The sequence below is a fragment of the Taurulus bubalis genome (genome assembly GCF_910589615.1).
Source record: "Taurulus bubalis genome assembly, chromosome: 5".
Lineage (NCBI taxonomy): Eukaryota > Metazoa > Chordata > Actinopteri > Perciformes > Cottidae > Taurulus > Taurulus bubalis.
The window spans coordinates 13,807,468-13,822,966 of record NC_136593.1 but is presented as its reverse complement, the minus strand read 5'-3'; the positions used below and the strand labels follow the sequence as shown (position 1 = coordinate 13,822,966).

The 15,499-nt window shown below is 41.6% G+C and overlaps 2 protein-coding genes across 2 annotated transcripts; one reads left to right on the top strand and one right to left on the bottom strand.

The window, feature by feature from the left end:
* The first annotated feature begins 2,042 nt into the window (after positions 1 to 2,042).
* perm1b (PPARGC1 and ESRR induced regulator, muscle 1b) lies at positions 2,043 to 4,765 on the top strand. Its single transcript, XM_079217853.1, has 3 exons — positions 2,043 to 2,273; positions 2,361 to 2,477; positions 2,870 to 4,765. The coding sequence occupies exons 1-3, from the start codon at positions 2,099 to 2,101 to the stop codon at positions 2,944 to 2,946; spliced, it is 369 nt and encodes a 122-aa protein (XP_079073979.1). The 5' UTR covers positions 2,043 to 2,098; the 3' UTR covers positions 2,947 to 4,765.
* A 146-nt stretch (positions 4,766 to 4,911) lies between these two features.
* rereb (arginine-glutamic acid dipeptide (RE) repeats b) lies at positions 4,912 to 14,179 on the bottom strand. The gene is made up of 17 exons (XM_079217852.1): positions 14,139 to 14,179; positions 13,165 to 13,213; positions 12,647 to 12,771; positions 12,215 to 12,314; positions 12,012 to 12,110; positions 11,537 to 11,617; positions 11,272 to 11,422; positions 11,047 to 11,133; positions 10,708 to 10,901; positions 9,973 to 10,134; positions 9,565 to 9,675; positions 8,222 to 9,327; positions 7,437 to 7,641; positions 6,656 to 7,355; positions 6,416 to 6,556; positions 6,150 to 6,324; positions 4,912 to 5,921 (listed from the first exon to the last, which is right to left on the bottom strand). Exons 1-17 carry the CDS (start codon positions 14,162 to 14,164, stop codon positions 5,888 to 5,890), a joined length of 3,546 nt encoding a protein of 1,181 aa, XP_079073978.1. The 5' UTR covers positions 14,165 to 14,179; the 3' UTR covers positions 4,912 to 5,887.
* Positions 14,180 to 15,499: the final 1,320 nt, after the last annotated feature.

The following is a 15,499-nucleotide window of genomic DNA, read 5'->3' as shown; positions in this document are numbered from 1 at the left end:
CGCTGTGAGCGAGGATGTGATTGGCTGTACTTTGAGAGGAGAAAAAGAGCGCTGGTTTGTGACAGTGAACGACAATCCTGCACAACGACGACTACGTGCTGCCTCTGTGAAAAAAAAACGAAGACTAAAAACTCGTAAGGTCAATAACATGTGCAGACTTGGACAGGAGAGATTTCTTGAAAATGGCCTAAAGTTACAGATAGTGAAAGATAATTATGAATTTGAGGGCGGGACTGATGCAGAGTATGTCACACGAAAAAAAATAGACTTGGTGATAAAATCAGCAGGTTATCCAAGTGATGAAGACAACCCTGAGAGCCCTCAGATGGGAATCATTTCAGATGCATCACAAATATCTTTAACCTCTGAGGAAGAAGACAGTGTGTCAGAAAAACTGCTGATATCTCATTCCCTTAAATACAATATCATTGAGCCAATGATAGACAGAATATCACGTGACACATTTACACCCGAAGACCCTTCACAGTTGGCCAGTGTGGAGTCTGACGAGTTTGAAGACGGCGTTGAGTTCTTCTCCACACACAGTTTTGATTCTGAAAGCTATCTGTCCGCTTCTGAATCAGTGGAGGAACTGCAGCAACTTCTCGTGGAACAGCAGCAATTGCAACCCTCATTATCTCTGACAGAAAACCACAATATGTTCAATCTCACTGAGAATGCAGACGATACGCAAGGCAGTGAAGTGCATTCTTGTGACGGCGCTTTCTCTTGCAATGTAACAGCTACCAACTCTGAAGGTCATGAAAGGGCCAATGCTCAGCCTACCCTGACGCCCCCATCTGTCGGCCAAAGTGTTGACAAAATGCCGTATGACAGCTCCACGTGTGATAACGACACACACAGCCTGCCTCCCTCCGATATGCACGGCCTCCAAAAACATGAAATAAGTCTTGCAGCATCTGGTTGCTCTTCAGGAGATCATCTTCTCCCCGTTCCGGATTTAACGGTAACACCTTGCTCTGCGGCCGACAGCCCTGAAACATATGCCGAAGCTGCGGGCCACGCCCGGCCTGTGTACGCCATTTCTGCCTTTTGGGATGAAATGGAAAAACTGACAATAAATGACATTTTGCAACTCAGGATGGGTGGAAGGACCCCTCCGAGGGAAACAGTGACGCCAAACATAGATGACCTCAGCTCTTTGGATGACACTGCAGAGTATAATTTGTCTGATGGCGGTCTGATGGACACATCCGACGCCGCTGACTCAGACTATTTCACACAGCCTGATGAATCCAAGCCAGGTCGTTCAAGCTGTGAGTTTTCTACCTCCGATATTGAAGAAGAGTACGGGCAGTTTCTCTGTGCCAGTAGGAATCCCAGTCCTGACCCTCAAAGCAAAAAACAACGTAGCACGAGTGACTCTCCTATCTTCACACATGAGGAAGAGGAGTCCACAAGCTCTGCTGGAAAGGAGACACCTTCAGAATACTTTGCAAGGAAGTGTTTAGAGGATCAGGACTCAAATGCTTTCATTTCAAGCCAACTTGCACTGCCGAGACAAATGACAAAATGCAAAAGCGTGCGCAACGTACAAGCGCTCAACACAGAGGATTTATCTTTGCAGCTGCTACTTGGTAATGACGAGAGTGATCTGTTCAGCAGCTGCCCGCTTCTGGAGGAAAACATGGTTTTAACAGCGCACGAAAGCCTGTTAGCATTAATACCTGCGGCTTTTATGGATGAACATTTTCAAATATTTTCCCCTGAAATGTTTCAATACTTTTTCAGTGAGGAAAACACAAAGAATGACTGCCGCTGTCTCACGGTCTATGAGCCAGAGGACATCTCAGTGGCTCCTGTGATTGACTACCCTCTTTGGATATTCAGGGATGAAATGTCATTCTCTTCCCTCCACGGATTCCAGCGCAGCGAGGAGAAACCCATCCCCATTTTCTCTTGTTCTCATCCCACCGTCAGAGAACTCACATTCCCAAATCCACACTATGTTTTCTTGAGTACAGACTGCGAGGAAGAGGACGACATTTCTCCAATCAGAGTCGTTTCTCGCGCTTTCATCCAGGGCAGTGATTGTGGGGCAGCAGTCCCACATGGATTCCACTGTTGGAAAAGTTTAATGAGGAAGATTCGCTTCCCGGACAAAGGTAGCATCTGGTGCAGGAGATCTGGCGCCTGTGTGTTTCCAGTTGAGGCCGAGGAGATCACCATCAAGACTTCTGATCCACCAATTGCAGCGCTCACTGAGAGAAGAGCTCCTTCTGAGTTGTTTAGAGAGCTGGCAGTACAGCAGAGTAAGTCGGAGCTCTCTCATACACTCAAACTGGATGTAAACAACAACAAATACTCGAAGGAAAAATGTAATAAATGGTCTCTTACAGGACAAGAGGGCATCTTCTCCACACTGAAGCAGTCAGATATGTGTTTGGTCTGCATTGCTTTTGCCTCCTGGGTGTTAAAATCTTCTGATCCAGAAGCTGCTGATGCCTGGAAAGCAGGTATGAAACTCCTTGCAATGATAAGTCTGGTTTTACAGTCACAAATCTACTAGTTTAACTCAAACCTACTGTCTAGAATACAAACATTAAAGACCCCTGAAAACATCTTCCTCAATTAGCTTCTTCCTGGAAGGTGATGTCACATATTTCTGTGCACCAATCAGTTCAGTAACACTAGAATTAACATCTGATGACATATGTTGTTTTTGGCTGAGTTTTTGAGTGTTAAACACTAAATAACTAAGAATTAGTTAAAGAGATGTTACAGAGAAAAACTAAAATTTGAAACCATGTCCCCAGGGGCCTTAGGTATTGAACATGCAGAGTACTGTATAACTTGGTGAATTGACATCCAATTCTTCAAATTGACCTTTCATTGAAATCCTGTTTAGCTCTGCTAGCAAATGTGAGTGCGCTGTCGGCCATCCAGTACCTGCGGAAGTATGTGAAGAAGAAGATTCCCTCTTAAGGCGACCCTTGTTGCAGTAATACTTCTACTGCCTCAGCGTATGCATTGGTTTCCAATACAGCATGTAACAGTAGACGTTAGCAAACTTGTGTTTTAAGTTATTTTCAGTCTGAAGCTAGTTTTAGTTAAAGGAAGTAGAAATCAGGTGATATTCTGTTTCTTATTGTTCTTCCAAGAGACAAACCAAAAATGAATTGATCTTAATATCTAGTATTGTCTGTGTAACCAAAGCCTATATATGTAGTTTATTCCTCTTAAGACCTCCATTGTTGTCTAAATACACTCCATTACAATGTATATGGACGCTGTGGTCAGTCGTATATACACCTAACAAATCCAGGTTGTGAACTTAATTCCCAACAAAGTTATTATTTCAAGATTATAGTTTTTTTATTTATTATTCAAAGATGGGGGGGCTTAACAATCAATATAATTACAGAGTAAATAATAAGGATTGGAAAACTAAAACTAAACTAAAATGTAAAAGAAAAAAATATAGATACATGTACATTCAGTTTTTAAATGTTGAAATGCATGTTTTCAGAATCGGTCAAATGTACACGTCACTTCTGTTAGGTTACATTTGCACAAAACTACAGTGCCGAGTTGATTAAGAAAATTGTTTAGCTTTCTTTATATCTTTTTTAACTGAATCAGTATATTGTATATACGAGACATAATAGGAACACATTGGCCACAGACAAGATAAATAAGTTGGAAAGTATTGAGGGACGGACTAACACTAGATGGTTTTGCTCTTTTCATTGGATTTGTTGACAATAAGAAAAATATAACTTATCACCAACCTTATTCTTTAAACATTTAAAACTTTTAATAACTTTGATCAGTTCTGGGTAAACTGATGTTGATGTGGACCATTATGTAAGCACATAAGCTCATACTTTTTTGACACGTGCCGTTTGTGAATGTCATGGCTTTGTATGTCATCAAGCTAAGCAGCTGGTAGTTTTTCAGCAGATGCAAAGTGTTTGTGCCACGTCTCGGTAGAGCATGAAAGAGGATGAAACCTTCGGAAAGTTGTTTTGTCGAAAGATATTGGTCTAATTGGTATGTACGTTGTAAGAAAGGGTTCAGCAGGTGAGTAACATGAGCTGTGCTTTATGGGTAAGCATCGTCCAAGTGGTTGCCTAACTTTTTGGGCTTCGAGCCCTGCTAACGCAAAGCTATGTCCATTTGTGACCTGCCATCACAGGCTGCACGAGTTAAGAGCAGTAAAATGTAAGCTTGAAGAACAGCAAATTTATTTGCCTTTATACATAATCAGCAAAATAAAATTGACATATCCGTTAGGTGTTGCTGTCTCAAATGCTTTTATGTATTACCCGTAAATGATCTGCTGCTATGGCTTTCACATTTTGTGAGAATTATTGTTGTCAAAAGACTTCTCTTCTTTATCTATCTAGGCTGGGTACACATGATTTAACATACAGCATATGACAGATTGTGTGCAATTAGTAATTTAATGCAATAAAGTCATGAATACATCACACTCTTCTCTAACCAAGTTGATGTTGTGCAGGAAGAAACAGCGCTAACATGAACCTATACTGTAATTTTCACACAGTATATACACACATGCTTTTGCCAGTTTATTTAGTACACCTAGCTAAAATTAATATAGTTCAAAACATATTACACAGATAGGTGTTCCTGTTATGTAGCCCTTATTGATATTAACGGGGTGGACAAAATAACGGAAACCCCTGTCAGTACAATGCAATTTGGTTCAACAGCACAAGAAACTATATCCAACATGACCATACAATTAAATCACCATCTCTCTAAAGCGGATTAGAACTTCCTTGAGGGTAAAATATACCATTGGACGACATTAGTTTTAGCAAGGTGTACCTAATAAATTGGTAATACCACAGGCTGTTGTTTCAGAGGAACTCCAAGTGCAAAGAGAATAAGGTGTCATTGCAGAAATATTTATTGAAATAAATATGCAATGGATACACTTTCATATTATGTCACATAAATATTGAATTTGAAGGCCGTTCTTTTAAAAATCCATTAAAATGCTCAAGATTTAGTGTCTCTCCAATTCATTTATTCTTATTAAAACGATGTAAATACATTATTCTAATAAAACATTCTGTCTGTAGCAACAGATTATGGTCCAATTAATAATTATCGCCTTATAATACTATATACTGTTTTAGCTTATGATTTACTGCTATCGTGCTGAATTGAGGGTCAAGTGTTCACGTCTACTGCTATATCAATAGTACTTGTTCATATAGAATATTGTGAACATGTAATATTTACAATCTCAAAAATGAGCGAATAAAAGCTTCGGTTATACTGTGAAAAGATATCTTGATATATAAAACTTTAGGATTTAGACAAATATTTAGCAGATTTAAGAGTAAAACCAACCTCTACTATGCTTTCAAAGTCTAAACACCACAATGCAACTTGCTACTCTAGTTTGGTGAAAAATTAAGGTTGAGTCATGCTAGGTCGTTACAATCATCCAGACACAGATTTAAATGTTATTCTGTACAAGGAAATCATTTAGAAATCATAGATAGATATTTAAACTTAGGACCAAAGTCAGCCTGTTTTCATATCCGTTATAAGAGCTATATTTTAGCAAATTCATATCACTGCATATGAAACAGTTTAACCTTTTGTAAATCTGTCATTTTAAATCTCACATGAATGTGTGAGATTGTTTGTTAGTTTGATAATAAAACTAGTTTAAAGTCTTATGTGATATGAAAATCTCAGACGGACTTTGACGGTCTCATTAAGTGCTGAACAAGGAATGCACATAAAGATCCACAAAGATTTTTCTAAAATATATTAAAACAAAAGAAAAGACACACACACATATTCTCTTAACGTCTTAGAAAGTACACAGTATTCTATTGGGCATGAAGTGTTGGGTTTCTGGGCATGCACCACCTGGCACTCAAGATGGTTTGTCACCTTCTTTCTTCAGACGGCTTTAGAGAACAGAAACAAAGAAACAAAAAAAGACATTTTACATGACTTTAACTGAGCAATGTGGAATGATGTCCAGAATTGTGTCTATATAGTCTAGTTAATGGCAATGACAACAACCACTGCACACTAAAGTATTTTATGTGATGCTTTTATTCAATGAGAAAAAATCTTTAGATTCTGGTATTCCTAATATAATTGTTTCAGCCTGTACACTAGATAATTCTCACCTGTAATAATCTTCCTGACTGGGTAGAGCACCTCCATGCATGTGATGCGCATGCAGCCACTGCTGCTCCATAGCCATCCTCTGCAGCTCTGCAGACTGAGCATGCATGGCCTGGAGCTGGTGAGCAGCAGACATCTGAGGAATATGCCCCTGTAGCTCTCTTGGATATGCACCTCCTACGGACAACACAGATACAGAAAGGCTAAATTGGAGGCGCTTGACTCCAAACAATACTCAAGTTGTAGGCTGCGAGTTGAGATTACGAACCAAACAGTGGGTGGCGCAGCATCTCATGATCATGAGGAAGATCGCTGAGTAATTGGTTGTGGATTGGGCCACCAGGGAAGGGGAACCGGGCCATACGTGGTCCTGGTGCCATGGGGTCCCCTAGAGGATGAGGGCTTAAACCTGGATGAAGAAATAAATCATTTGGTAAATGCAGATCAACTTTTCATCAGCAGATATATGAATACTGACTAATTAACTTCTGAATTCATCAAAACTCACCTTGACCAAGGGGATCCTGTTGGTGCAGGTGGAGGTGGGAGTGAATATGAGAGTGCTGGTGATGGTGCGGCGTCACATTGAGCATCTGCAGCCTGGCAGCAGGGTCTGAAGCCACAGATGCCATCCTCTCTGCGTGAAGCCGCTCTGCAGTGAGTCGCTCTGCGTAACTCAGCTCCTGGCGCAGCTGAGGTCCCACCATCATCATCCTCTCCCGCTCCACTTGGTTCAGCCCAGGATGGAAGGTTGCAAAGTGGTGGGGAGGCCCAGGTATGTGAGGCAGGCCGATCGCCCCGTGTCGGGCAAAGTGCTCCATGGGGTTGGCGGAGGGGTGTAAAGTTTCCATGTCTGGGGGCTTGACCTCAAAGCCAGGCTTCATCCTCTCTCGGAGCTCCCTCTCTCGCAGGTTCCTGAGCTCGCGCTCTCTGAGGCTGGGCTCAGCGCTGTACAGACCAGGCATGTGGTAGGCCAGCATGGGGTCCCCGGGGTTCAGTGAAGCGTAGAAAGGATGGTTGCGGTTGTTGGGCGACATGACATGGGGTCGGGCGTATTCACTTAGGGTGCGCAGAGCTGGTGTATCAGGGCCAATGTAGGGGGGCACCGCGGCTACAGTGGTAGGCGGCTGCTCAAAGGAGCGTCCGTGGCACTGAACCGTCATCTGAACATCACTCATACGGCTGTCGTGGGAGGAGCTGGAGGCTCTCTGTAAGTAAAGACAGTGTGAGACAACTCAAACATGTTTATGACAGAGATGATGTTTTAAAAAAGTAATGAATGGACTCACAGCATTTCTGTCTGCCTCCCTTTCTCTCTCTCTCTCTCTGTCTTTCTCCCTTTCGCGTTCTTGTCGAGCACTGAGCTCAGCCTCTCTCCTGGACTTTTCAACAGCCTCCTCCCTTTTCTTGGCCAGCTTGGAGGACGAAAGAGGAGTGAAGAACAGGTCCGTTCTGCCACAAGAGTTGTAACCGCGATCCAGATGTTTGATAAACCTGAAAGAAATATAAGATGCGCATTCTTTTTAGTATGACTAATACACTGGGTTCAGCAAAAATTACTCAAAAGCCCAATTCAACACAAAGTTAGGGAACAGCTGGTAAATATAGTGTACAACATTTTTCTCATTAGGTGGTGGAGTCCAAACCAGAGCTAAAAAAAGAGCAAATATTGGATGTATATGTATCACAGTAACTCCCAATGTAAACTATTGTTGCTCTTAATCTGTTGGATGTGTAAATAGACAACTGTCTGCTAGCAAGTTCCCCATATCCACGTATTAAGCAATAATGTCAGTCTCACTGACCCCAAGTGGCAAAAAATAATTCTGTTATTACAGATTGAAACTAAGGGATTTGTTTGAAATGTCTGATCACTAATGTTGCTTTCCATATTGTAATAAAATGTTTTCATAAGTGGTAGGATTGGTAAACGTTTTCTTTGAATTGGATCCTCGATAATACAAGTAAATTAAGTCATATCTGCTTTCACAACAATACACAGGATCGAAAACACCTTCACATTTTCTGGGATTGTTTTTGTGATTCTCCTAAGAAAGAATGTCTTTGGACGTACCGTGCAGACTGGCTGGCATGGCTTGCCACGTTGACTATGGTGGGCTCCGGCGAGGGACTCCGAGGTGGAGACGGTGAGCTCTCAGCCTCTTCCATCTCATCCAGTGGCTCTTCTTTAATTTGAATTTGGCATCCTCCAGCCATGGTGCTCGCTGAAGGTCTCAGAGGAAGAGGCGGGAATGATGGCTGGAGGCTCGGTACAGGGCCAATAGCAGAGGATGTTACAGAAGTGAGAGGGTGGGAGACTGCAGCAGGTGGATGAGAGGAAGTCATGCTTTTTCCAGGGTGGGTCTGCACCTGAGAGATCACTGGAAGTTGGGTAGGGAGTGACTGCATTGGCAAAGGCTGTGGCATAAGCTGAAGAGGTGGAGGGGGAGCACCCGGAGGATGCTGGTTGGGCAAAATATTGAGTGGCTTTAAAGCAGGGGGAGGGGGGAGATTAGAGGGCATCTGAGGGAAAGGTGTAGAAGACTGGTGTGGCATTTGTTTGTGTGAAGGTGGAATTGGAGTGGTGGGAGGAGGCTTGACTTGTGGGCCAGATAGAGGAGGCTGGGGGAGCTGAGACTCCCTAAAGAAGGGTGTGGGTCGCTGGGGGGCCTGAGGTGGCGGGCCATGAGGCTGCAGAGGCTGTGCAGAGGTGAGAACAGGTGGGAGTTGAAATGCTGTAGAAAGAGGAGAGTCCTGACCCAGTGCTAATGGAAGAGATGAAGAACCAGAAAGAGAGTGAGAAGTGGGTGGTGGTCGGCTGTTTTGGCCCGCTGTGGTAGCTGACTGACGGGGGTCTGGAGAAGGAGGTGGGCTCTGAACAGGATCAGCAGGGGGGTTGATTTGCATTGGCGGAGGAGTAATGGGTGATGGGCCCTGAGAGGGGAGGGCCTGTGAGATTGGCGTGTCGGCCAATACAGTAGCAGGAGCAACAGGCTCTGATGGGACACCGTTCGGCTGGGCAGAGGAGTCAGAGTCGCTCTCGTTGCCCTGTTGAGGGCTGGGAATGCTAGGAGAGGAGCTGCGGTTGTCCTGATCGATATCTTTGGTGTCACTGCGGCTTTCTGAAGAGCTTTCCTCCTCGACTTCGGCCTCTCCATCTGACCGAGAGCTCCGTGGATCCTGGAGGAACAAACAAATACATTATTTAAACATTTTATGGTGGTATACAAACACGTAAAATACATAGAGTTTGGCAGGTCTACTATGTACTCAGATAACGTTTTGACACCGTTATGTTATTATTCGAGCTGACCGCGATCCTTTTGCATAATTTAAAATGATACATTTTGAAGGAAACTTAAAGTCAATATAAATGTGGCAGCCTAGTCCCATCTGCAAAAATACGTTTTTCCTCACCCGTGTCTTCGGCCTTTTAGGTGCGACTTTCTCAGCCTCGTCAGGCTCCGGAACAGGACTCTCCCGTACGCGTTTTGTTGTCTTTGGTGACGTTACCTCCTCTTTTATCTTCTGTGGACACAGCATGACATTTACACAGTGGTGTTAATTACTGACAGAAAATAATGACGATGATTGACACAACACCTCATTAAGTGAAGGTCAGGCCTCCATGGCTGCAGCAATATTACATGTATTCTCAAGGGACACATTGTTTTTATTACATATAATGTACATGTATGGTTTTAGTTACATATAGGTTGGGACTAACTAAACTTTCATCAACTCAATGGCTGAATTCTTTGAAGAACCCTGCTGGTCTGGTGAGATAGCCAGACGCCAATCAAGTGAAATGTAGATTATGTTTACCTTGTTCGTCTTCTTGCTGGATTCATTCTTAATATCCGTGGAAGGCGATCTCAAAGAATTGGAGGTTGTCACACTCGGGGAGGGCAGGCTACTTGACTGGTGATCCTCACTGGTGGGGGAACCTGTGAGCCTCCTGTGGCCACTTCTTAAAGATGACAGCTGCTATAAAATAATATTCAGTAGTTAATATTGTTAAAACACATGTAAGAAAGACATAAATCCCCTAAAGCGGTGTAACCAAAACTTTTTTCTGGGGACTCACTTTTTAAATTTCACAATAGGCCGAATCTATAAATTATGAGAAGAGCGAATTTGTGCGTGAATCCACTATCCTGACCATTTTTACTACCAATCCCACATCACCTTATATTGTATTGAAAAAGCAAACCAGACATTTTGATTACAATTTTTAGAATGCAAACTTTAAAAAATGTACTGCAGATATAAAAATAAAAAAAAGACTGGAATAAATTCTGCCAATTTATTACAGACCCTAATCAAATCTCATGTGACCCACTTGTGGGTCCCGACACAGTGTTTGGGAATGACTGCACTAATGTATAAGATATGTTCCTAGCTAAAAAGTCAAAGTTAATTTTTTTTTGACAGATTCAATAAGGGTGTGAAATCTGTTGTTCATCATAATGACATCTTAACGGCAAAATTGCATTAGCACAGACATTTTTACTAGAACTAAAGCCAACTGTGTGATTGATCTGCCAGCCTCAGGCTTACAGGTGCTCTGCTCCTCCGTGTCCTCATGCCATGCTTGCTGTTCACCTCTTCTTCCTCTTTAACAGGTTTAAACATGAATGGGGCGCCTGCGCATTTTGAAGCTGGCGGCAAACATCCATGTTTATTTTCGTATGTGCGACAAGTTGTGCAGAGCAATGGGTTGTCTCTTCGCCCCTGGTGCCAATCCTTCGAACCTGAATAAAAAATTAAAAAACTTGTTTGCCAAACATTTTAAAGCTTTATCAGGTATTTTTCAAAATACTAAAAAGTATTTTACATAAGTATTTCAAAACATACTGAGCCAAATCTGATGAATCTCAAATAAACACAAGCCCTCACTTGTTGTGCCACAGTGGCTGCAGCTCTTGATGTCCTGTTCACTGTCTTCACTATCAAGATCATCCTCACTGGCAGAACTCGCATCCACTGCAAAGGAAAAGTTCAGGTTCAGAGAAGACGTCCAGCTCATATGATATATTATATATGTACACTTTGTATGAAATATGAACATCTGCATGAATGAAAAAAATGGCCACACATTTCTGAGGAACACTTGGTGCTCACCTGAATAATTTCGCGACGGGGTGACGGGAACTGCAGCAGAGCGAGTCTTTGCTTTGCGAGAGGACGGCTGCCGCCGTTGCTGCCGATAAGCTCTTGTGCCTGCAGCCTCGGGAGTTTTCTTCCAGTGGTAATAGAAGGTGATCAGCTCGCCCTGATGAGAACACAGGACTTTTAGGAACAAACCAAGTCATGTTTCTATTAAAAAATCATAAAATCTCAGCATGCGTTGCAAATTGTTCTGTACGTTAAAAACATGTTAAATTACAGTCTTTTTGGTGGGCAGAAAGTCCTTCCGGATCCGAAAGAAATTCTTTCCATACTGTCTCAGACCTTTGATGAAGCGTTTCTGGAGGAGAAATGAGGAAGGGTAGTGTATAAGATTAAATGATATACAGTTGCTTGTCAAAAGGCTCCAGGAAACAATAGATCATGTTAATCTTGTGATGTATAGAAGCTTTTCTTAAAAAAAGTACTACAAGACTGATTTGCCATTTAAAACTAAAGTAGCGGTTAAAAGGCTCGTGTCAAATTTTAGTAAACAAAGATGAGTACTGCCAACTTCTGATCAGATAACTATATTTTACACTCACTGCACCTTTCAATATGCTAAGCAAAATTAAAATACATAAACAGTTTGCATCCTTTTTAATCACAGAGGATTGTGTTTGCCTGCACAAACACTGTAAAGGACTAACAGTGACTGACCTTCGGTGCAGTATTACTAGCTAAAGGTGTCTCACCACATCATCCTCCGACCAGCATTTCTCAATAAGCTTCGGCAGAGGCTTCTTAACGAGACGCTGGAGAGCTTTTGCTGCATCATAATGACTTGCATGTAGCTATAATTGAGAAAAACAAAGAAGTTTGTTAATCTGCGAGGCAACATTTTTGTTTTAGGACTTTACTGGATACTGATGAATATAATTCAAGTTGTGCTCCGAACCATGTTGAGTGCGTTGAGTGTGGTGTCATCACGAGAGGCTGCTAAACATCCGTCCTCTGTGGATCCACCATCACACATCCCTGCAAACGCTGCCATGCTCCTTAAAAAAAAAAAAGGCAAAATAAATATTGAGTGTGCAATTCCAATTACCCTGTCAACACTTGATATTGTTATTACTACAATGCCCCAATGTATCTACTATAATAGTTTGATATATCACTAAGGGATATTTGCTTATAGTTACATAGTGAGGGCAATCCAGTAAAGCATTAAATATAATCTGAATCTTGTTGTTCAGTAAATATGTGGCTGCAGGTTAATTGTCGGAGTTTATCGTAAATTTCTTTTGAAAAGCTGCTAGACTTTATACACGACTACAGATTGACAAACCTACGTAACAGTAATTTTAAGCAGTACAGTACAAACACTGACCTGGCAGCTCTGAGGTACATGAGAAGGTCACAGTCATTGACCCCAGGCGTCCACATCAGCTCCTCACTCTCTGTCTGAGTCTGTAAACCAGGAGCAGACCGCAGCTGCATCTCTGGAAGTTTGGCCTGCAGTGAAAGCAGCAAACACTTATTAGACCACCTCAAGAACTGCAACTGAATGCCACTTAGGAGTCAATAATGTTCACTATTGCACTGGGTAATGAATGCCATTACTGGGTAAAGTATTTTATTATAATCAAATGGATTTTGCTTCTGTTTTGTAAGAGAATCGGTTTCACACGGAACAGGCAGGTCTGACCAGTTACATAAATTAGTAGTATAGGCCACTACAACACTCATCAGGTACACATACTTCTTTAACATAGTCTTCCTTAAAGTGCTGAGGGTTTCAAAATATATATATATTTACCACCCAAACAAACATTACATTTGACTTTTGGGTATTTCAAAACTGGATTTTAATCAAGTGTGACGCAAATCAGTTCAAGCAGGGTGTACCTGATGACTCGACCCAACTCTTATCTCGCCCTGTGTGCTGTTCAGGCTCCTGAAATGGAAAAAAGAGAAGGAATCATACGTGCATCATATGGATCAAAAATGATTTCCCACTTCCAGTTTTGACATTGGTTTAAGTTTACACAGTTTAAAGTCAGTCTGCCACATAATATCTGTTCATTAGCAGGTGATTAACGCTGCAGAGTGTGCACACAGACGTATGATCGATATGTGTAAAACGTGGCTGTCAGAGCCGCTTCCCTCGCGCTGCACAGTGATTCCAGCGGCAGAACAACATCCCGCCCCTCCATCACTGGGAACCAATCTCAGCTGTGACCCGCGACGTTTCCTTTTATCACATGAATGAAACCCGACGCTAGCTACCGCAAAAGACTGTCAATCAATCATACACGAGCTGCTAATTTTTACGGTCACCATTACGAGAACAGTGTGTGCTCCTCTGGAGAGCCTAACAGGTTGACGGAAGCGGGCTGACTCAGTCTCGTGGCGGACCGTTGGTCAAAAGTATGCAATCAATAATAACTATCAACGTTAGCATCCACAACCCGTCGTTGACAAACACCACACACACACACACACACACACACACACACACAGACACACACACACACAAATAGCGACAGCGACCCAATGTCAATATACGTCAAGCCCAGAGGGAATAACAGGGGAGGGGGACACCATGTTAATCTGCTTTACTGGCATTTATTAAAAATAACAGCTGCAGAAAGAAGTGTAAGCTACATCAAAGCGGACAGATAAGCTAGCTGCTATCGAGACAGAAACACTCGGCTGTAATGTGGCTAGCTTGTTAGCCAGGCACGAACTTCGTGACCACTGACACTCCGACTATTTCATACAAACGGCTCCCAAAGTCACGCCACGCAACGCACTTGGAGACGTGTTAAATACATTAAACAAGTAAAATACGCATTCAGACGGTAAGTTAATCAAGTTACCTCCGCGGACTGAACAGGTCGTCCATGTCGAAGGATGTTTGGATGTGGCTTGTTGACACTACGTAGCGCAGTGGGCGATACACACAAAAACTATGCGAATCCCCGATTACATGGCTATTCAAAATGGAGGCGGTGTAGTGGAGCGAGTCAGTCTATTTTTTTCCCAGTGCAATGACCTCAGCAGCCACAGCCACAGCTAAGCCTTCAAAGTTGTCTGGGTGTACATAACTGAGCATGTGCCGCGGATCAGCAGCAGGAGCAGAAACCACGGAGGCTGCTCATCAGCTGCTGCTGCACACACTGGCCTCCATGAATCAAACAACATATCATACTGTGTTGCTGCTGTGGTTATTGAACATTATTATGTAAGCGAGGACATGAACCTCCCAACGGCAGAAACTGTTCTGTGAATGTGAGACTGAGCTGTAGAAAACCACTGACTAATACTATACCCTAATTTTTGTCGTATTTACAGCCTGACTATATATATATATATATATATATATATATATATATATATATATATATATATATATATATACACACATATATATATATATATACACACACATATATATATATATACACACACATATATATATATATACACATATATATATATACATATATATATACATATATATATATATATATATATATATATATATATATATATATATATATATACACACAGACATATATATATATACACATGCATATACACATATACATTTACACATATGCACACACATACATATATACACACATACATATACACACATAATTTATATGCATATGCACACATTCATATATACACATATGCACTGAGGGTCATAAGTATTTGGACTGTGACACAATTTTTATAATGTTGCCTATTTACACGACTGCAAATCATTTTAAATAAAGCAGTCAACATGTGGTTGAAGTGTAGACTTTCAGCTTTATTTTAGTGGATATATATAGTTATATATACACACGTTTATATTTTACTTTATTTTAATTTGATTTAATTTGTATATATCTTTCATCCCTGTTGCTTCTTTATATATTTTATCTTTTATCTTATATTTGTATCTTTAAGTTGTACGGCGCTACTATGACAAGAAATTTCCCCTTGGGGATTAATAAAGTATCTATCTATCTATCTATAACATATATAATATGGCATTAACTGTTTAGGAATTACAGCCATTTTTAAACAGTACCCCACATTTTCAGAGGCTCAGAAGTAATTGGACAACAACAGTAAATACAATGATCATGTTTAATACTTGGAGGGAAATCCTTTGCAGTCAATGATTGCCTGAAGTCTGCCACGCATCGTCATCACCAAATGCGAAGTTTCCGCCCTTGAAATGCTT